At 48.3% G+C, this 22,524-nt stretch overlaps 1 protein-coding gene and 1 long non-coding RNA gene across 3 annotated transcripts; one reads left to right on the top strand and one right to left on the bottom strand.

Annotated features, from left to right (window-relative positions):
• Positions 1 to 1,651: 1,651 nt before the first annotated feature.
• Positions 1,652 to 10,827, bottom strand: LOC128814219 (uncharacterized). 2 transcript variants are annotated; one of them, XR_008439304.1, is made up of 3 exons: positions 10,131 to 10,827; positions 9,353 to 9,590; positions 1,652 to 5,602 (listed from the first exon to the last, which is right to left on the bottom strand). It is a non-coding gene; the product is annotated as an uncharacterized LOC128814219 (long non-coding RNA). The 2 variants fall into 2 exon arrangements; XR_008439303.1 differs by lacking the exon at positions 1,652 to 5,602 and adding an exon at positions 5,882 to 6,918.
• Positions 10,828 to 11,150: 323 nt separating this feature from the next.
• Positions 11,151 to 20,966, top strand: RAP2C (RAP2C, member of RAS oncogene family). The gene is made up of 3 exons (XM_053989842.1): positions 11,151 to 11,631; positions 13,355 to 13,674; positions 18,484 to 20,966. Exons 1-2 carry the CDS (start codon positions 11,359 to 11,361, stop codon positions 13,631 to 13,633), a joined length of 552 nt encoding a protein of 183 aa, XP_053845817.1. The 5' UTR covers positions 11,151 to 11,358; the 3' UTR covers positions 13,634 to 13,674; positions 18,484 to 20,966.
• Positions 20,967 to 22,524: the final 1,558 nt, after the last annotated feature.

Below are 22,524 nucleotides of genomic sequence, written 5' to 3'. Positions count from 1 at the left end.
ATCCTTGGGCCAGGGATGTGGGATTTTACCTGGGGCACATTTGCAGAAGTTACAGGAGGAGCTGCTGCAAACTGCTTTATAGGTGGAGTTGGATTAAAGGATCTGACCAAAATTATTCATGATGCTGTATTTACAGCATGTGTCATTTTGAAGTCTTTCAGCACCTGGCCCATCTACTTTTTCACTGGGGCTTGTTTGTGCAGGAAAGTCATGTTTAATACAAAAACCTGTTTTGGCTCTTTGGCTGTTGAAGCTTCAGTGGGGAACATGGGAAAAATGCAATTTTTCAAGACTTGCTCCATATTCAGATGGTCCAAAGCCAGTTTTTATAATAGTTCAATTTTATCTATTTGTTATGTGAAATAAGAGAATGGGGAAAAGTTTGGCTAATCCCCAATGAGTTGTGGATCTAAAATATGCTCTCCAACACAAGCAGCCCTTAACTCCCCCTAGCAGGGGTCGTGTCAGAGTGCAGGGCAGTGTGAGGAGCAGCTTGCACCCTCTCACTTGTGCTCAGAGCTGTTATTGCAGACGATGGACTCAGGTGCCTCCTCCAGGCCAGGTGAGACATGCCTTGAGTACATCTCTGAGATGGCAGCACGTGCCAACAAAGGATCCCTGGGAGTGGGCTGGGAGGCCTCTGAGCTGTCTGTGGACAGGGAGACAGAAAAAGCCACAGCTTGAAGGCCATGGGAACAGGCTTGGAGGAGAGCCACCCAGCTCTGATGAGTCCCACCAAGGCCTGGCTCAGTCAGAAGATGTTTGCTTTGCCCTTCCCTCCTCCTCTTGCCTTTTTCAGTGTGGCTCTGCCAGTTTGTTTAGCAGCATGTGCCCTGGCATCTGCCCCACTGTTCCCACTGCCCTTCCCCTGGATCGAATATGTAAATCCAGCCCCGAGGGGATGGCACTGTGACACCTCACTACCTGCCTGAGGAAGATCCCTGCTGCCAGGCAGGAGGCCCTGCTACGGTGCTGCTGCACCATTTCTCTCTTCACAGCCACAGCTGGGCTCCACAGAGGTATTTCTGCTTTGCTCCATGGTTCGTGTAAATGATTTGCTGGTAAATGTTATCAGAGCCTTCCCAAGGGAGCTGCTGCCTCCCACCCTCCACTGTGTGCTCAGAGCCTGTGTCTGTAATCAACACCGTTCTGCTTTAATGCTTCACAGCACCAACCCTCAGCCCATCTCCATGGCAGTGCTTCTGCTGCAGTTCCTGCATGTCCTGTGCTCCCCACGGCTGTGAGGCCTCTGTGGCTGTGGCCCCACCTGCCCCACAGCCCTGCCAGCCCTCAGTTTTGTCCCCACGCCTGCAGTACAGTGGCACCTGAATGTCTGGCAGGGCTCCCACTGATAAACAGCTCCTGGTGGTGACATCAAGGGGTGCTGGGGGTGTTTTGGGCTGCATATGGCTGCACCAAAGCAAAGGTGCTTGTGCTTTGTAAAGCTTCTGGAAAACTTATTGAAGAAAACTGTTTTGCTTTCCCTGACAGAAGCCTGAATTAATGCCATCAGCCACTTGCCCTGTGGGGTGAGCCTGCCTGAGGATCACGCTCTGCCGTGCTAGTAAGGAGACACAGGATATTCCCATCACTGTTCTCAGAGCCATGTGTGGCTGTGCCAAGGCAGAGGAAGTACAAAGGTAAGACCAGGTATTCTCTGGGGTGCAGGGTGCTGGTGGCCACCCACCTCCCAAGATATTGGGGTGTGCAGGAGCAGCAGGTGCTGGCTCAGCAGCTCCCCTGTCTGGAGCATCCCTTGTGCTTTGGAGGCTGGATGTGCCCAGTCCTGCTGCCCTGGCCCTGTTGTGACCCTCAGTGAGGTTTGGGACAGGCAGGGCCCCAGCTGTGCTGGCAGCAGGAGGACGGGTGACACACAGGTCACACATCACCATGCTACTTGTGCTATTGCATAAGTCAAGGAGATTTGTGTGAGGGTAACGATGGCAACTTGGGGCTCTGAGCTGGGGAGGATGAGGCCTTGGAAGATTTTAATTTTCTACACTGAACAGTCCAAGGGTGGGGGTTGTGGCCACACTTGGACCAGCGGGGATAGACTGAGGGTAGCCCATGCTGAGGAGGGAGGTGGGCTGCAGTTCCCCCCACCAGGCTCTTGCCCCTCTGCCAGCTTTGCTCAATTATGGGAAATCCTTTAAGCTTTTGCATTAGTGCTGTATTTAGGTCTGCACTGTATTAGGGCTTGGCATAGGGAGCGCAGTGAGATTTCTCACTTAATAAAGAATGTTCTAAAGGCATTTGTCACCGTGCCCGCTGTCGGGAGCCAGCTCTCTGGGCAGGCAGGGAGGGTACTGTGGGAGGTGAGGGAGCAGGGCTGGCTCCAAGGCCTGCTGTGCTTGGTCCTGGCCAGGTCCCATCTCTGCCCCTGTGCTCCCACACTGAACACGGGGACAGAGGGTCCTGGTCTGCCCCCATTACCACCCAGCCAGGGGCTACCTCAGGTTGTGCATCCCAGGGCTGCAGCTGGTGACCTCCCCACCCATCTGCATCAGCACAGCTGCTGGCAAAGCCCAGCCACCCTCCCGAGAGGCTGCAGGGCTGCTGTGCTGGCGGGAGGCCCATCCTGCTGGCAGTAAATGTGTCATCGGATGGTGATCAGGGATCATGAGTCACGAACGCCCACCGCCAGCCAGCCAGCCTGGCCGGTCCTGGCACAGGGCTGCAGAGCAGGAGCTGGGAGAGAGCTGCTACCTCCTCCTCCTGTGCCTCTCCCACCTGCAGCCTCACCAGCCTGCATCTTCCACAGGGCACCAAATGATGGGGTATCTCTCAGGCAGCACTTACCTGGGGCTGAGGTGACAGTCAGCTTCCCTGGACTAGTCTGGGGATGTGATGTTCCCCCCACACCCCTGCTCACAGGTGTCTGACACTGCCACAGCTCTACCCCCAGCTCTTGGACAGCTTGGCAAGGGTGGGGCTGAGGGGGCTGCCTGTGGAAATGTGCGTCCCCTGGACTGTAAGTAGCTGAAGCTGGGGCTGGGCCAGCTCAGGGTGTGCTGCCGGGAGCCAGGAGGAGCCTCAGGACTCCCCTTTCAGTGTGGATTTTTCTTTTAGTCTGGTAATTGTTGATCCAACAGAGTATTAGATACAGATTTTGAGCCTCTGGTGATGGGCTGTGGCAAATGGCCCACACTCTTGTGGAGGGCAAAGCTCAACCCTTGGCTTGAGGGCAAGTGAGGAGCCTTCTCTCCCTGCTCAGCCTCGTGAGTGGCACTTCAGCACTTTGATCCTTGTCCCCAAACTCCAACGCCTGCAGTTGTTGTGAGGGCCACAACCTGGAGAAAGCCAGGCTTCTGCATCACACCATGGCTGCTACACGAGGGACAGGAGAGAAGTTGTGCTAGGGGATGTCAAGTGACATCCCTGGGCAAGCCCAGTGTAAGTGCATGTTGCAGCCCCCCTTGTTGGGGGCTCAGCTGGGAGCCCTGGCAGCCTCTTCCCCTTCCCCTCAGACCTGCTGAGTGAGCAGGAAAAGCAAAATTTTGTGGGATTGTTGTGGATCTGCTGTTGAACCAGGCCCCAGAGCAAAAGCCTCTCCCAAAACCACCACTGGGTCCCTCAGGGAGGGCCCCAACCCCAGAGATAAATCATCAGACAGGGAAAGCTTTTATTTTCTTTCTGTCTTTGCCTTCTCCAGGGCCAGGCTTGATTATTCCTTTCAGCAACACAAAGTGCTAAAGAGGCTCAGCAGCCAGAGATCAATTTTCTCTGCTCTTGGTGTAATGTGTCTGTGCAGGGGGAAGTGGTTTTTTTCCTTCCCTTCCCATTGTGCTGAGACTTGGTGGGTGGCACCAGGGGCAGTGGCAGCTGCATTGCCAGAGGGAGGGTGGCAGGGAACGTGTGCCAGCCCTCACCTGGTGCTGTGCTGATGGAGAGTGTCAAAGCCTTTCACTCACAGCCATTGAAGAGCAAAGATATTGCTGGGAAAGAAATCCTAGCTTGTCTCAGACATCAGTATCACTCTGAGGCACAGTGCAGGGTGGGACTCTCCACTGCTGCCTCTGCTCCTGCAGAGTGTTCTCTCTCATTCACCACAAAGCACTTGCTAATGGAGGATGACTTCCTTTCTAGGGAACATGCAAAAATTTGTCTCCACAGGAATAATATGCAAAGATCTAATGTTTAAGTGATTGTAACATAGTGGCAGCACAAGGTATGAAGTCTGAACACAAAGGGATTCAAGATGGTTCTCAATTATGCAGACAAGGAAAAAAAATTAGAGAATTTCAGAATTTTAAGAGGATGGGAAAGAATTCGGCATGGGATTAAATATTAGAGAAAAGATTAGACCAGCAAAAAGGCAGATGAGAAAAGCCTGAGGGGTGAGGCAGATGGACCAGAGCAAGGAAAGCTGTCAGCCCACAGGACAAGGACTAACCAAGGGATGAGCCCTGGCACTGTCCACACAGCATCCACATCCACATTCCCACACTGGAGCTGTGGCACAAGGCAGAGGGAAGAGCCTCCTCTCCCTGGCACTGGCATGGGTGGACTTGCTCAGGGGCTGCTGACAGTGAGGTGTCCATGGCTGTGGATCAATGAGGCAGTGAGCCCCCGGTGTGAGTGGTGGCTCAGTCCATGCAGGGCTGTTTGTTGCTCCATCTGTGCAGGCATGGGAGGTGCTTGCCTGGTCCTGGAGGCTGGGAGGGAGCACCAGCCTGGCAGAGCCACAGTTTGCTTCCACCACCCACTGGTCTGATCCTCTCCAGACTGTGCAAATTAGGAAACTCCTTGAGGAAACACCAAAGTGTCACACTGCAATGCCAGGCAGGAGCCCTTTGCTTCTTTATGCAGAAATACAGCTGGGGTTTGGATCACCGCCTTTTATCCACAAAATGCTCAAGCAAGTTCATAAACTGCAAAACAAAATACTAAAGCCTTCAGATAATTATAGCAGGGACCTCTGGAGTCCTCCCCAGCACGAGGAGCCCCAGCAAAGCTGTCAATGGCTCCCACTGCTTCTGATCCTGGCTGGCCAATATTAATTTTGGTTTTTTTTTCAAGTTGAGAAATTAACTGCTTTGCAACCCCCTCTAATTTGAATACTCTAATTAAGCAGTTTCGGTGCTTTTCTCCTCCCAGGACCTTCTCTGGCCAAGCACTTTAACCCCTTGGTTCCCAGGCTCCTGGAGCAGTCAGCCTCTGAGGTCTGCTCCCTTGGATGATGATGATGGATGCCACATGTCATCCAGGCTGCAGCTCTCCAGGTTGTTATGAAGATCCTTGCTGGTGTCTGGATTGTCTCCAAGCAGCCAGGTGTTCTTTCCAGGAGAGCTGACAGGCTCTGGTGTGGAGGACACACAGCTTTGTCCCATTGGCCTCCCTTGACAGGGAAGCTGATCAAGTGTCTCATAATGAGCTCGCCGTGTTCCTGCTCTGCGGATGGTTTGTTGGCTGCTGGCAAAGGAGCCTGGGGAGAAGCTCTGCCTGGCTCCCACTGCCCATGGCTCTGCCACTGCACTGCCATGGAAAGCCTTTCCCTCTGGCCTCAGGCTGATCTCTGGAGGCATCTCATCCAAGACGTGCAGGGAGGCCATTTGGGGACATGTGCCAGGCACAGGGACTCTCTGCTGATGTGTTTGTGTGGCTGGGGAAAAGAGATGGATGGGAAAGTGAGTGTCCTCAGCATGGGGAACAGGGCCATGCTAGGAAGATGGTCTGTGACATTCTGATTTGATATTCCATGATTCTAAAATCAAGTCTGATGTGCTACCCTGCAGCATTTGGTGACAGTGGCATTGCCCACCTGGGAAGAATCTCCCACACTCCGTGAGTGCTGCCAGGACTCAGATATTGTGCATGCCATGCTGGCCAGGAGTGATGCTCCAGGAAAGGGCCACCAGTATTCCGACAGAAATGTCCCCGTGTCACCCACCCAAGGCACTGGAGAGCCACGAAGATGAGGTGCTTGGCTGTCTCGGTGACACTGCCTGTCCCAGGGCTGGGGACAGCACAAGGCAGTGGGTGTTCTGGTCCCAGGTCACCGCACAACCTGGCAGTGCCTGCCCAGGGACTCAGCACGCTTTAATGAGCTCAGCCAGAGCCTGCGTGGAGGAATTAACGACTCGGAATAATACTTGTCACTTCTCTGTGAGGAAATTGTCAAGTGAAAAGCAATTTACTAAAAAAGAGGGAGGAAAGAAATGGTTTTGCTTATTAAGATCAACATCATATTAAAGTATTTTCTCAATACCCCATTTGGGTTGAATTTTATGTTTTTTCTCTCTTGTTCTCACCAATGGGAGTAAAGCAGGGGGTTTCACTAATTAATTGTTGTCTGCTTCATTTGGCCAGCAAATTTCATGAGCAAGGTTACACATTTCTGTAGCATTTGAATTGCAAATGCTGCAGGAATATGATAAAAAAAGAAAAACACGTGGAATTCTAAAAGCAAATGGGAATCTTTCTGTAAGACATCAGTTTAAAATTGCTTTATATTTGCAAATCTTAAAAATATATCTTGACAGAATATTTACTTTCTCCCTCCTTTCTTTTCATTTGGAGTTTAAAGCAACGGGTTTGGTTTACGTGTTCACTGTTGCCTTTTTTAACCTTAAGGAGCTGTATTTTCAGTTTTACTCTACTGTTGGCTAGAAACTTTAAAATATGTATATATATGTATTTCTATGAAGAGGCTGTCCATGTGTTGGTGATTTAACAAAGGCAAGGCTTAGGACAGCCCCGTCCCCTCAGCTTTGCAGGTATTTGTGGAAGGTGGTACCCAAGGAGAGGGCACTGTGCTGGCATCACGTCGGGGGTGTGCAGGACAGGCCTCTGAGAGCCACGGAGCTGCAGCTCGGTGTGAGCCCAACAGACCCGGAGAGCTGGAGGCGCTTCCCAGGCACTGCAGAAAGGATTACAGCAGCTTGGACTGTGAAGGGCAACGAGGAGAGAGCTCCATGTCTGGAGAAAATAGGAAGAGGAATGACCCGTGAAACCACATTTCTGGCTTCACCACCACTGGCTTGCTCACACGGAGCGGTGACTCAGCACCACCCGGAGATGAGAGAGCCGCTCGGATGCCGATCCTGCCGGCAGGAGAGGCAGCATCAGAGGGGATAACCAGGAGAGAGGGCTGCTGGGGAGGTGAGGGGCTGCAGGCAGTGAGTGTGGCTGGGTGTAGCAACAGCATCTTCCCCTGTGGTGCTGTTCAGCCCCTGTGCCAAGCTCTTCTAAATGGCTGGTGATCTGGTACCATGTCTGTGAGCCAAAGAGAGATGCTTCTCCCAGAAATCCCAACAGTCTCCTTGGTGTATCAATTATATTTCAGTGCAGTCCCACTTCTGCTTCAGAATTAGTAATTGCTTTGGAAAATGTCCTTTACCTCTTTTGAAGAACCATAATGCCTTTTGTTGCGACTAAAGTAATGGCTAAAAGCTGAGGGATGGCAGAAAATCAGAAATTTCTGAGAAAGGTCCTCAGGATTTGCCTCTGAGTCATCTCTATATTGGCAGGAAAAGCTGGCAAAAAAGAAAAGCATCTCTGCAGGTTCTGAAACAGCCCCAGAATTAGGAGTCTGGGCCAGTGGACACATCCAACCCCTAAGACACATTTCACTGGAATCTGACAGGGCTGAGATCAAAAGCTGTCATTGCAGTTATGTGACTGGTATAACAAGACCTCTTGAATGAGCTGCACGTGAGAGCAGCCCCCGGTGCTCCAGTAGCCATTCCAGCCCTGAGGAGCTGGTCCCTACCCTGCAGCTTCCATGCTGAACACCATAAGGCACAATAAGTGGATTAGCAAAACCTCTGGAAGAGGCAAAGAAGAAAGGACACTGGGTCTTAAGCTGGTTTTGCATGTGTTTACGCAAATGATGTCCCCAGCTAGACAGTAACTGAGGTGAAATCTGGGCTAGCCCTGCTGCCCTGGCTCAGCAGCCTGCTGCAGGCTTCCTGGCAGAGGAGAGCCTGGTTTGTACTCGGGCAGACACAGGGAGTCAGAGCAGATCGCTGATGGCAGCGGGGACAGCCCACAAGAGGTGGTGGCGGCCGCGCAGCACCCACGCTGTGGCTGCAGTGGGGAGGCTTTGGCTGCTGGGGGGTGGTGCAGTCCCACCCTGGTATCCACAGGACATGTTCCAGACTCCTCACTCCATCCATGGCTTACAGAGGCTCCTTTGTCACCTCTTGGGGTGACTGCTCCCAGTCCCACCTCCCTGTTGGCCACAGCACCGGGCAGGATTCATCTCTCACATTGGTGAGATGGGGATTGCAATTATTCCTGGCCCTTGCTTGTGCCATCTGTCTGTTCCCTGAACATCCCTGCAGGATCTGTGTCTTAGCAGGTTAATTTAATAAGAGCCTGCTTTATTGCTGCTGGCTGCAGGCACAGCACAGAGCAGCTGAGTCCATCAACAGCACAGAGCTGCTCTGGCAGCAATCGAATCCTGCCCGGATGTTCATTTGGGAAGGTTGTTTTGCTGAGAGAGGGCAAACCCTCCTGGGGCAGCACCGAGGGCTGAGCCTTGCTCCTTTCTTCTTGGCAGGAGCCGTGGAGAAAGTGGCAGCAGAGATTAAATCAGGCCTTTGACCCGGGATGTGCCACACCTCAGGGGAGGGGATGGTGGTAGCGAGGGAGTGGCAGAGGTGCCCTGCAAGGCTGGCTCAGGGCTTGGCCATTTATGGCAGAAGCAGCTCTTTCCATCCAGACTTTCAAAACCTTTTACATCACCGGCTATTTCTGTGGCTCGGGATATGTGGTAGGACACAAGGCGGTGAAAGAGCTGTGCAAACTGTTTAATGAAGGGAATGACTCGTCTTAAGGATAACAAACAGCCTGGTGCACTTTGAGATCGGCCCATTTTTTCAGCTGTAGGCACCTATGCCCAGGTATAAAGTGCTGTGAGTTGGGAAATAAATCTTGGCAATCCAAATCAATACTGGAGGAGGGGAAAAAATCCATTTTCCCTATCCTATGTCCACCTGATTGCACTTCCCTTCAGCCCAAGAGCGAGGCGTTGCTGGTTAAAGTCAATTGCACAAAAATATATTTGGCTTTTCTCCCACTGTGCTCTTTGCCCCTTCCTCTCCCGCAGTCATTCCTCCACCCATCACAAACATAATGGACCAGCAGTGCCACAAAGACGCGCACATAATGAACCTAAGTGACCGTGTAATCTTATTATTGTCGCCCTCACCCTCCCTTGCCCCTTTTCTCCCTCCCCCCATTTGTCACTGTCGCCGATTGTGTCATGGTTAAAATTAGATGGGAAGCTCCTCTGGGAGCAACTGCGGCTTTCCTTTATCCCGAGCACCCTGAGTGTATTAAGGTACTTTGCAACAACTCGTGATTTCTAATGGGGTTAAAGTAGGAGGCAGCCTGTTTTAATGCTCACCTTTTTACATTTTCGAGCTGATTCACCAGCCACATGAAAATCTTCCAGCCAGGCACGTCTGCCTCCTGCCAGCAATTCACTTGACAACACAATTCTGGAGGCAACGGTGAAGGAAGGAGAGGGCTTTTTACTTACATTTGATAAAGAAGAGTGAATCAAATTTGGTGTAACATAAGTAAGATTTGTTCTGGAGGATAAAAGTCCTCATTGACCTTTTCCCATAATGGACATGTTCTCTCTATGGAAAGAAAGTGAATAAAATAAAGCTGTTTGTGAAAACAGCCACAAGCAGAGTCACCTCCTCGGTACCTTTGGACAGTTTTAGCCTTGACCAGGCACCTCTCTCTGGCTGCTGGAAGCCCAGGACGGACACAACGCGGCAGCTGTGTCTGCCCTGGACTTGCAATCAAAGGGGAAAGGGACAAATCCAGCACCCCACACGTGCCTGCTGAAATTCTGCTGCAGGGAGCAGCAGAAACAAACGTGTTTATACTGGAGGGCAGCTTCTCCTACGGGTGGGAATCATCGACTTGGGTCTGAAGTGACCGGGGGGTTTTATTTTAGAGAGAAAACAGACGTCGATTCTTTTTATCAAAAGGGGAGTCTCAGCGGCGGGGCTGGCCCTGGTGCCGTGCTGACACCTGCTGTCAGCGCTGCCGCCCGGCCCCGCGCCCCGAGCCCCGCCGGGGAACTCCGCCCGCGCCCGGGGCTCACGGAACGGGGAGAACGCGGGGCACCGGGGCTTGAGTGTACGGACACGGGACGAATCTTGCCTTACCTCTAGCTGTTACCTAGAGGTAACAACTGTCAGAGAGTCGCGGGCTGGTTTGGGTTGGGAAGGACCTCGAAGGTGATCTCGTTTGACGCCGTGCCAGGGATGGCCTCGGACACTGCAGCGATCGGGGCAGCTTCTCTGTGCAGCCTCAGGCCGCACCACCCTGGCAGTGGAGATTTTCTTCTTAATAGCTAATCGAAACCTACACTCTTTCAGTCTGAACCCACTCCCCCTTTCCTGTCGCTACGTGTATTTGTAAACAGTCCCTCTCTGCCTTTCCTGTAAATTCCCTGCAGGCACTGGGAGGGGCAATTAGGTCACCCCGAGGCTTTCTCATCTCCAGGCTGAACACTCCCAGTCCCAGCCTTTCCTCATATTAGAGGTGCTCCATCCCTCTGATAACTTGGTGACCCTCTTTGTCACCAGCCCAGCGGGCTTCAGCGATGAAGAACCGCGGTGCCGGTGTCCCACTCTCGACACCCACCGGTGTCACAGCCCGGGTCCCCTCCCCCGCGGGTCTCTTCCCGCAGGAAGCTGAGAGCAGTTTGTTAAGGAGTTTGTTCAAGTTATCGAGTGCCGAGCAGGAGCTCGTGGAGGGACAACGCGCCGCTCACAGAGCCGCCCGTCCGGGGCCGGGGCCGCGGCCGCCATCTTAGCGCCGCCATGTTGGGGGGCCGGGCAGGGACGGTGCCTCGGTGCCACACTCAAACCTGTCCCCCGGCACAGCGCGGCTGCCTCGGTGCCACACTCAAACCTGCCCCCCGGCACAGCGCGGCTGCCTCGGTGCCACACTCAAACCTGCCCCCCGGCACAGCGCGGCTGCCTCGGTGCCACACTCAAACCTGCCCCCCGGCACAGCGCGGCTGCCTCGGTGCCACACTCAAACCTGCCCCCCCGGGCACAGTTCGGGCGGGCCGTGACGCAGCACGCCGGAAGTGAGCGGCAAGCGACGGGGCGGGGCCGCCTCCGGTGCCTCAGCAAAACCCTTCCGGGTGGGGGTGGCCCTGGCGGGCGGGTCCCGCGGCCGAGGCGGCGATGGCGGGAGCGCGGCGGTGAAGGAGCGCAGCGGGGCCGGGGCCGCGCCGGGCACTGACGGGGGTCTCGCTCCCCCCGGGACGGCGCGGGAGCAGTGGGGCCTCGCCCTTCACCTGAGGCGGGCCGGGGCTATGCGAGGGCCGCGGTGCCGCCTGCCCTAGGCCCGGGCCCGGCGGGGAGCGGCGAGCGGGGCCCGATGCGGGAGTACAAGGTGGTGGTGCTGGGCAGCGGGGGGGTGGGGAAGTCCGCCCTGACGGTGCAGTTCGTCACCGGGACCTTCATCGAGAAGTACGACCCCACCATTGAGGACTTCTACCGCAAGGAGATCGAGGTGGACTCGTCCCCCTCGGTGCTGGAGATCCTGGACACGGCGGGCACCGAGCAGTTCGCCTCCATGCGCGACCTCTACATCAAGAACGGGCAGGGATTCATCCTCGTCTACAGCCTGGTCAACCAGCAGTCCTTCCAGGTAACCTCGCCCGGTGTCCCGTCCTCGGATGGAGCCGGCCCTGCCCCGGGGAAGGCGCTGGGCCGAGGAGGAAGTTTTAGGGGTAGCCACGTGTGCGTAGAAGCGCTTTATCTCCGAAGGGCCAAAAGTGTAAATGGCCAGCTTGAAAGCGCGTTTACCAGCCCTGCTTCCTGATGGAAAACTGCTTGCTTTGCAGGTACTTATCAGGGTGCCACCTTTGTTAAATCCCACGCAGTGCTGGAGAACAATGCCTAGCTCCCACTTCCCCAACAGAAATCTCTTGGCAATCCCCTTTTGTGAAGAAATCACTCGATATTAAAACCGAGACTTCCCCTTCCAACCCCCTCTCCTTTCTAAAAGGCATGTTTCTGCAGTTGCTCTTGAAGAGAGTCTCATTGTTCTGCAGTTGTGACTTGTTAAGTGAGCTGCTATTTTCCGCTCCCTGCCCCCAAAATATAATTCCTGTCCAGCACGAGCTCGATGCTCTCACAGCGTAGGTGGAGTACTGGAGAGGAGAACTAGCTATACACGATAATTTGTGGATCTGGATTTGATTTCTACTATTAAAACTCTCCAAAGAAAGGAACTGTCTCCGCTAGTATTGGGTCTAAGCTGCCTGTAGAAACGGGGCTTTGTTTTTGGGCAATAAGCGAGTTTAGCAGCGCTCCGTGCAGCGCAGGGATTTATTTGCAACTCCTGCCTTGGCTTGGGCTGCTGAGCTGGGTGTGTTCCAGCTGCTTGGCAAGACCTTGCACACCCCCACTGTTTGCTTCTGCTGAAGGCTAAACCTTATCTTAGCAGAGGCCTCGAAACAGCCCTGTGCAAGCTGAAGACATGCTTATCTCTGGAAAACAACAGCAGTGACATTGGGATGCTTCTGCTCTCATTTTCACTGATTTTTGGGTTCCAGTGAGCCCTCATTATTTGAGAAATGCATGTACAGTAATCTTCCTTGTTAATATTTAATTATTCCCGTCTGTCTGTAGTGTTTGCTCTGAAGGCTGTAGGTGTAAACCTCTCTGCAGTTCTTTACACAGTGGTAACTTCAAACGCTGGGGTTGCTTTGTCTCAGAACTATGCAAGAATTTGTAGTACTGATAGCAACTTAAAACACTCAGGGGGCAGAGGAGGCTGACTCAGACTTTCAAGTGCAAACGCCCCGTGTCGGCTCAGACTTGAATAAATGCATCTCTAGGTAATAAAATCTCTTTACAGCATCTAATTTGGTTACTTACATGTGATTAAATGTGTTCACAATGAATTATTCTAAGCATTCCAGGACTGAGAAGGCTTTATTTAAATTGATGGCTTTCTCAAGCTGTAAACTAAGCACAAACTTCCTAAATGGTTGTGTAATGGCATGCCCCTGCTAGGGTTACAGGTCCTTAGACTTGAGACAACTTCTTCAGAAAGCTGAAACCAGCCTTCAGAGCTGCAATACCGCGTCCTCCTCTGGCTGAACCGACTGTCTGAGAGCACAGCAGTCACTTTCTGTTCGTTTATGCACATAAATTCTTTAAAGTGTGTGTGCTTTTATATAAAAGAAGTAACTTAGTGATGGGTAGTAAATTTTCTCTGAATTCTAGATCTGCGTGACTATGAGTTTGAAAAGTCTTCTGGTGTATTTTTAATGTTCAGTTGCACGTGAGGGTTACTAAAATGTGGTTCTGTAGCAATTCCATGTATTCCTTGCATGTACTAACCAGCTGGATTGTTTGACCAGGACATCAAGCCGATGAGGGACCAGATTGTCCGGGTGAAGAGATACGAGAAAGTTCCTCTGATCCTGGTGGGGAATAAAGTGGATCTGGAGTCGGAGAGGGAAGTCTTATCTGCAGAAGGCAGAGCCCTGGCTCAGGAGTGGGGCTGTCCCTTCATGGAGACGTCAGCCAAGAGCAAAACAATGGTGGATGAACTGTTTGCTGAGATCGTCAGGCAAATGAACTATGCCTCCCTGCCTGAAAAACAAGATCAGTGTTGTACAACTTGCATCGTCCAGTGAGAGATATTAAGAAAAACCTCAACCATGGCCATACAGAGCAGGTTGGTGGAACAGTCATAACTAACTGAGGTGCCTAAACATGGTGTTTCAGTAAGAGATAAAGGGACAGGGAGTCTGAAATGAGACAGCCTTCCTCCAAAAGATGGGAGCGCGTGCACATGATTGAGTCAAATGGACTTCTCGTGTTACCTCAATAGGGTTAGTCAGGGAATGCTGCATTTGCTTGCAGTAATTTTACAATGACACAAAGTGAATGATCTCATCTGCACCTATTTTGACTGTCAGTGCTGTATTTGATGCTGTGTTATTCTGCATAAGTGCTTTGTGATGTTGCAGTGGGTTTATTCTTGTAGCTGGTATCTGAATTATTTTCCAGGAATGGGAGTTACCTTGGAGTTCAATGGGATTATTGTGACCAAGTTTCCCAGTAGTTTTACTGAGAAGACTTTGAGCTTCTTTAAAAGAAATAAAGTCCTGTAGGTACAGAAACTGACAGTACCCTTCTGCCTTATCAGTGGAATAAGTTTCTCTTGCAAGAGAACCACCCTGAGTGGTGAGAAGTGGCTCAAAGCCCACATGCAATAGTCAAGGGCATGCACAAAGTGCTCTTCATCTCAAATCTCCAGAGCAGAGAACACACTGTAAAATGGCTTCCCAATGCACAGCTCTCCTTTCACAGTGACTCGCTCACAAGAGGTGAGATGAGAGTCCAGCCTTCAGAGGGCCCTCTGTAAAGCTTCCCCTGTGTCAGGTGTTGCTTTGATTTTTATTTTTTTCCCTCCAGGACAGCTGCCTTTGGCCTTTCACATGTGTGGTCTTTTTCATCACCTTTTTCCACCTGACTCTCTGTCCCTCCCTGATGTGCATTCCCATGAGGTGGTTTCAACCACCCCCACTCCTGTTTCCCCTGTAGCTGTTGCAGGTCTTGTTTCACCTCTGGCTCAAATCCATGTGACTGCAAAGCACCGTTGGTGTGCTCTGTGTGCAGCCAGCTGGTCCCTCAGACCTCCAGTTGTCTGTTGGACCTTTGCAAACAACTCGTGATCTCCGAGAGCAAGTGCAGGAATGAGGGAGGATGTGGAAACTCAGGGGAAGGAACTGCCCCTCCTGACAGCTGCACTGCTTGAGGCTCAGACTCCCACTGCCATGTTAGTAACTTGCTTAACTCAACGGAGCTTTTTGTGTCCGAGTGACAAGAGGGGAAAATAGGTTATTACTGGAAGCTTTGGACTATGTATCCTCTTTAATCCTGAGTGCAAGGTCAGAGTGAAGTCTCAAAGCTTCTCTTTGAGATCGTTATCAAGTGCTTTGTAAATATCAAGTTTTAGGTGCTCATGGCCCTAGCACTGTCATGCTACAGATAATACATGATGTTTTTATCTCCAGTTCTGTGAAATTAGGAAGGGCTGCTGTCAATGTGTAAGAGGTGTGTGTAAGTTTGAGACTTGCTTGTTGAAAGGTGAGCGAGCTTGTTGTTTTGGAGCAGAGGAAAATACAAATAAAGTCTCTCATTACATTAATCACACCTGCAGATTCTATGGAGTTCTAAGAAATGAATCTAAGAAATTACTGCTTTTTTTAAAAAAATGGAGTGCTGCAGGGATAATATACTGAATTGTGTATAGTAATGCAATGTTGCAGCTATTTCTAAGGCAGCTTCACAAGCAAGATTATGTGGACTAGAAGTATCATGCCAAAGGATATGGCAATGCCCTGGGTTACTAATGGTTTGTCTTGTGCAGGTTACTGTCTTAAACTCTGACAAAATCAGGCCTTTCATCCTTAAAAGTAATAGTTCTGGAACTGATTGCTTCTAAGAGAGGCTTTGTAACCTGTCTGCTTCTGGATTTAGCACTAAGTAGCACATTTGATCTTAAAGGTGAAATTGAAGAAGGGGCAGGGCCATATGTTATTCCTTTGAAACATAACTCTTACCTAGGTTTGGTGGCTTCCTAAACATGTTCTTGCTTCAGAAGAAACATCTGTATTCTTTTGTCTTTGTGAGCTCTTGAGACAGAGGATCTAAGCTTTTTTTTGTGATAGAGATTTCCTCTTCTTCCTTCTGCCTGGCTTAGACAATCACCCTAAGCCTTCAGCAGCAAACTGCTTCCTTGCTTCTGGGGAATGCTGTCTCTGCCTAGTACAGTCTCATCACCTGTGCCAAACAAGTCTTTCCTTCCTGATCCATTTCCTATTCAGTCCAGTTTTCACAATGTCTGGAACTTTTATTACTCATTCTGGCTTTTCACAGTCTTCATGCTCTGTATATTTCATTTCAGGCTAACACTTTTGGGGTACTTTGCTCTTCCTGGTTCCCACTCTATCCTTGTTCTTTGATGGAGTAGATGTAGGATCTCATTAACTTTATCATAAGCCTTTGCTGCTTGATAATTTGTCTGATGTGCTCTGGTAGGAGAGGTGCTGATAGTGTCTTGTGATAGCTCTAATCAGCTTTGTAATCCTGCTTATCTGTGATCCAGGAAACAATTGCTGCTTGTCAGACCTCTGCTTTAGGAGTGACCCCTCCTAGGTAAACTGAAACTCAGGAAGTAGAACCAGCTGTCTGAAAATCTGTGGGCTTGAGCTACAGCTGTGTCCTGGGATCATCATAATCTCTGAGTTCTGTAACCTGGCTGTGTCCAGGAGGAGTCTTGGGTGTGTCAGTTCACAGAGCAGTACATACAACAGTTTGTGTTCCTGCAGTTCTGGTGCAGAAACCCAGGAGGGGTGGGGGTGGATTTTTTTTCTGGGCCTAGCTTTGCCTGAGGCTGTTCCAGTGTCAGTTTTAACTCTCAGGTACCACTTAACCTCTTTTTGGTGCTGATACCTCACCCTGTCTGTCAGCTATGATGTGTAGGTTCTTTCATGACGTTTTTGAGAAGCATTTGCTAAACTGTTGTTCCAGTCAGCTGCCTTGGCTGAGATGGAGGATGGAACATAACTGCATAGTAAGGATAACCCTTAGTTCCTTTAAAAAAATGTGTGGTGTTCTCACATCGTGTTCCCCACCTCCTCTTCTGTGTTTCTGCAGTGCTCTTGTGTAGTTTTGCTCTTGCATTCAGAGTTAGGAGATTTCCAGGACCTGCTCTGTGTTCCTTGCTCCAGTATTTCTCTTGAATTTTCAGTATGACACTCTTTTGTATTTTGAATCTTCTTTAAAGTATGGTATCTGGTACAGTGCTTGTGCACTAAATTCTTTCTGATACTAATAGGATTGGTAACACCTTAAAGGTTGGGATGAAAGACTGATTTTGATTAGTGGTTTCTGTCCCCTGTGTTCATGAGTAACTGGTATTAGCAAGGTTGAAGGAAGAGTATTCCTCTCTAGGAATAAAAACTGCAAGCGTACTCTCTTCTGGTCTGTGTGGCTGTGCAACATAGACACATTTATTTTACTATATTTTCTAACTTTCCCTTCTCTCCTCCCTGCTCACAGAAGAGACCAGAGAGTGGTGTAAAAGATCACAGGCAAATGAAGCCAGATAAGGTATCCTGTAGTGTTAATTTTAGTAACTAAACACAAATGGAAGATGACAAATCTGAATTGGGAGGTCCCTAACCTGCAAATGCAAGGATGCTGAAGGGCACGTGAAGGAACATACCACTCCTTCATTTTTCTGTTCTTAGTGTTCCCAGCAATTCTTTGCTGGTCACATTATTGGATGCTGGGTTTAGATAAAGTTTTTGGGGTGGATCTAACTCTGGTAGGATGAGGAGCTACACTGTAAATGGTTTACCTCTTCTGTGCTCTAAGCAAAGATAAAACATCTATTAAGCAAGTCTAATCCATCACCATTAGAAGCTAAATGTTGGTTCACTGCTTTTGACAGACAGGGACTCTGTCTAAAACTTGTGGACCAGCAACAGTGTGTGGAGTGGGAGTGATCTCACCAGATTGGGAAAGAATTGCTGGTAGTTGGAAAGCACACAAACAAGCAAGAAAAACCTAGGTGTTGGCTCCTGTCAGGGCAGGGGTGCTGCTCCTGAGTGTTGACCAGTTGTTAGGCAAGAAGGGGAACCCTGGCCATGTCAGAGCACTCTGTGGTAACAGACTTAGCTGAGAGCAATTCAACAGCTGAAAAGAAATGGTGCAGTAGGAAACATAAGCTCCTGACTCATTTGGAGAAATTACTTCAGGAACTGAGAAGGCTTCTCAAAATCCCTGAAAAGTCATGGATCAAACTAGAGTGAAGTACATGCACATACATATGACAGGTTTCTACAGACTTTGAGCTTCACCTAAGACTTTCAGGATATCTCTGAAGATAAATCCTGGGAGCTATCTGAAACGCAAAGATGGTTTGGTCACACTGGTAACGTGTTGGTGTGCTTGACTGAGGATGGTGGTGTACAGCTCTGGCCCTGCTGAGGCTGTCTGAATGCTAAAGGGCTTTTTTAGAGTCATTTAGAGGGTCTGATTGCTGAGAACACAGGTATCAAAACTGAGTTAGTTGGCTCATCTGCCTGTTCCCAGAACTTGTGCTGAAGGCCATTGCTGTATGTTACTGGCTATTATTACACATACACTAGGTCCTGCATTGGTGCATCTGTACAAGAGAACTTAAATTTCCTGGCTTTTTCAGATCTTTAGATGCAATTTCAGATCCCACAGCAGCAGCTGTTGAAAAATTAATAGCAGTAGGTTGTTACCTGCTTGCCTCTTGTATGACCAGAGTTAGTGGAGCATTTGGGAATGCTGCTGTGGAAAACAGTGGAGCTCAGGATGGAAAACTGGCTGTTCCAGGCAGGGGAGGAGCCATGTTCACTTTGGATGTATATTGAATATGTTCATTAGTTTTTTTTTTCATTAGTTTTTTTTTTGTTTGTTTGTTTGTTTGTTTAAATTGCAGATAAAACTCAGAGGAAACTTGCACAGATGCTGCTTTGGAGAACTTTCAGCCCAGGTTGCAGAGCTGAGCCTTGGTAAACCTGTCTCTATTACAGCACATTGCCATACATCTAAGTGCATAAGGTTGGTGGCCTCCAGGATCCACACACCTTAATCAGAATGCTTAGCATGTTTACCATAAGTTTTAAAATCTGTTCTTTATCTATCAGTCCTTTTATAGCTTTCTAAGTTCATATAATGGCTAATATGCAAGAGTTCATTTTTAATATTTTAATTGATTTCTTTAATCAATTCTGAATTTGTATTTATTAAATACTTAAACTCAGTATTACCTACTCAATGCCTTTTAAAAGAAGAGAGTTTTAATGGAGAATAAGTTGAGCCTTAAACAAATGGTTACTTCTGTATATTACCTCGCATCAGTGCTTATTTCTATTTGCAAGGTTTTCTCCTACAATGTAGTTGGTCATTCTTTGAGACTTTTTGTTTACGTGTGACAGTGTCATGGAAAGATACTGAAGGCACTCTGTAGTATGGATGTAGTATCCCTTTTCTTGGCAAAGGCAGCTGTGACAATGTGTTTGTAACTAGTCTGATTTGACAGTAGGGATTACTTGGAATGGCATAGAAAGTCTCCAGCTGATGTTTCTCGCAATCTCGGGTTTCTTAATTGAACGTGACAATTGTAGCATTGAAAAACAGCAGCACACTTTTCCTTCTACTGAGTTTCTAAACTTGTTTGTTTACAAAATGCTTCTCTATGCCTTTGAAAAGGGATAATGTATCCTTCAAAATGGGCTCTATGCCTACTCTGTCAGCTCAGCTTTGCCTGGCACAGTAAGAGACATCTAGTAGACCTCTGCATATGTAAATCTAATGCAAATAAGTTCACTTTACATTTTATAGTTCCTAATATTTGTCTTTCTGAATAATATTTTAAAGCAATATTTGTTAAATTTTTTCTTGCACTGTCACAAATTGCTTTTTAGTTTGGTTTTTTTTTTCCCCAATAAACAAGTTTAATATTAGAGACAAGTTGGTGTAACAAGGGGAAAAGCACCAGGTTTCAGTGATACTAACTGCAAGCGTGCTTTAAACAGCCATTGCCTTCCTTATTGTTTACCTGATCAACATTTTCTCTGAATACTTGAAAATTTTAACAATAACACAGGTATAAAGAGCAGAATGAAAATGTACAAAGAACAGACAAAACTTTTTGTTCACCTCTATTAACGTGTTGCATACATGAGAGCTTTTTCTAGCAGTGGTTTAAAATGTGTAATTTTTTTTGCAGAAATTTAATAACTGCAGCTCACCTACTGCACCAAAGTTCTAGGTTTTTAGGAGCCCAGCTTTAGTCATTTGAACATGCTTCTAGAAATGTACATTCTTTCCCTGTAATAGCTAAATATCTATGAGAAAAGCTCCAGTAAAAGCAGTGATGGATATATGAGGTTAAGCAGTTAAGAACTCACAAATTGTATTGTGGATGATGGCATTTAAAACAATAAAAGATCACCGGTACAGTATCTCAATGTGTTTTATTGGTAATAATGCAGGCTGACTTTACAATATTAGCAGATACAAAGATTCTGTGTCTACATTCAGTGTTGAATTTGAATCCTGAAAAGAAGAGGACTCCAGGATTTCTGCCTGGTTATTAAAACACCTGATTCTTTTTCTGTGGGGTTACTTGAAATTTTTTTTTTCCTGTTTGTACAAACTTTATAAACAGGCTGAGGCTAATACTTAGGTTTGCACTTTAATATCAGAATTAAACCAAACCTTGTATTCAAACTAGACTTTTTTTTTAAGTGATGGTTGTTGATCTTTTTTGTAGGTTGTAAGGAAGTAATAGGATATGGAAGTAATTCATGAAGATCCTAGTTTTCCTTTGTCTAAGAAGGAAAAAGTTGGTTGATATTGATCAGTGGTTCATTCCTATGGGTAGTTTTCAAAGCAGTGTTCATTTTCATTGACCTCAGCAAAAAAAAAAAAGAAAAAAGAAAAAAAAAACACAAAAAAACAAACAAATGAAAAAAACCTTAAACTTGAACTAGCTTAGAGTGACAGGACTGGGAAAATGAGAGATGGTTTCTTCAGCACACTTTGGGGGGAAAAAGGGACCAAAAGTTTATTTAGGCTTCCTCAATAGTTTGCATGTGAAGTTGCTTATTAGAGTAAGAGGCTAATAATAAATGCAATATGTATTGTCTTTACTATGGCATCTGTTTAGGAGTTGTTCAAATCACTGCAGTAGGGCTCTACAAATAAAAATGTAACCTAACATCTTGTATCTAATGTACTGTATCTTTATCAGTGATAGGTGAAATCTGGAATAACAAGTGCAAAAATGGAACAATTACCTATAATGCTTTGTAAAAAGTTTTTTCCAGTAGAATTCATTCTTGTCATTTTGTAAGACAACCCTACAGTCCACCTGTTTGTAACTTTTTTAATAAAATAGATACCTGTATTACCAAACCAGGGTGAGTAGTCTGTGTTCAGTTTCTTCTGGAGTGGGCTGAACTGACAAGCTGCTGCTGCTTTTTGTTTTGTGGGTTGTTTTTGAGGTCCTGGTTTTATTCTAAATGCAGTAACCACATCTGAATTGTCTTGTTTGAGTCCTGGTGTGGGGGAACAGGGTGTACAGCTGTGCCCCAGCTGGGTGTAAATCTCACAGTCTCGGGTGCTCAGAGGAGGGAGAAGGGGGAGCAAGGGCAGTGCATGGTCTTCCTGTGCAGGGCAGGCACTTCCTGAGCTGGGGGCCAGTTCAGAGCAGCCCCCTCACAGGCCAGTGTGATGGAGCTTTGTTCAAAAGAAATCTGTGTTTGTCTTGTGTGAGTCTTTAACGTTCTTGTTTTCATGCAGGCTTTATGTGAGTGAAGGTGGCCACAAAGTCCTGGCATCACCTTGCAGTGTCTGTAGCTGCTCTCCAGCCAGAGCTGACATCTTTCCACCACCCTGGCAGAGTGAGTGCTCCTGGAGCTCTGCCACAGGAGAGGCTCAAGATTTTTCCAGAAAACCAAAGTGCCCAAAGCTATTTGATAGCAATTATCTCAAATGCTCAGTAAAAGCCCTGAATTTGCCAAGTCCAGATTGTCATCTGGGCCCTGTAACAAAAAGTGCATCTTCCTCAGGACATACAGTCTTGGCACTGACCTTTAGTACTGCCTTTGTAACTAAAGCTGTGCTTTAATGGAAAATGTGATTTCAAGTTGAGAAAAAGTTGATACCTTGGTACCTTCAGTCCTCAGCAGTGTGTCAGCAGGCACACCACGTAGCCTGCTCACCACCCCTCCTCCAGCTGAAACAGCATTAGTCTTATCTTGTAGGTAAGTTTCTGGTGTTGTTTCTTCTTCCTGCTCACACTTCCTTTGCTGCAATAGAGAAGTAGTTTCCATCTCGAGAAGAAAATGATAGAGAAGAGCAGGATGTGCTTCTAAGTGATTTTGGGTGAAATGTCTGCTTCCCTAACATAGCTGAGATGCGAGGGTGAAGCATGCCCTGTTCTCATTAGTGTCACTGAGGGTGGGAGCTGACACTTTAGGATCTGTCTGCTTTGTGGTGTTACTGTTGGGTTCATTGCTGTGAGGGTCTGACTTCTCCTGTGGTTTAAAAGAAGTCAGAATGCAGCAATACTCCCAATTCCTTATGGCATTCAGTGTGACTAAGGAGCTTCCTCTTTCCACTTGTAGCTTGGGAAGTGATGTGAGTACAGCTGTTAAGCCCCTGTGACTTACACCATTGGTTTGTTTCCAGGTGACAGTGTAATCCAGGCTGGGTTGGGGATTTTAAAGAAGGACATAAGATTGTTATTTAAGGCTGTTATCTTTCAAAAGTCTTTGGTGCTGAGAGTGAACTCAGTTGCTGCTGCACAGACTTGTGCAGCATCCTTTGTTAAATAGGTGTGGCAATGTCATGTTGCTCTGCCTGGTTTCGGGGTTGTTTCATGGCAGCTTTTTCTTTGGTCTACCGGGTCTTACTCTACAGGTGGCTGGAGTGTCCTGCTTCCCCTGTGCAGCCAGAGGACAGGGATGTC

Source organism: Vidua macroura, chromosome 14, assembly GCF_024509145.1.
Source record: "Vidua macroura isolate BioBank_ID:100142 chromosome 14, ASM2450914v1, whole genome shotgun sequence".
Lineage (NCBI taxonomy): Eukaryota > Metazoa > Chordata > Aves > Passeriformes > Viduidae > Vidua > Vidua macroura.
The sequence above is the reverse complement of the archived record's forward strand: the minus strand, read 5'-3'. Positions and strand labels throughout refer to the sequence as shown.

Bases quoted from the DNA above. Each gene is read 5' to 3' on its own strand.
- RAP2C (XM_053989842.1), top strand. From the start codon at position 11,359: ATGCGGGAGTACAAGGTGGTGGTGCTGGGCAGCGGGGGGGTGGGGAAG. The intron at 11,632-13,354 runs GTAACCTCGCCC...TTGTTTGACCAG, and splicing joins TCAACCAGCAGTCCTTCCAG to GACATCAAGCCGATGAGGGA.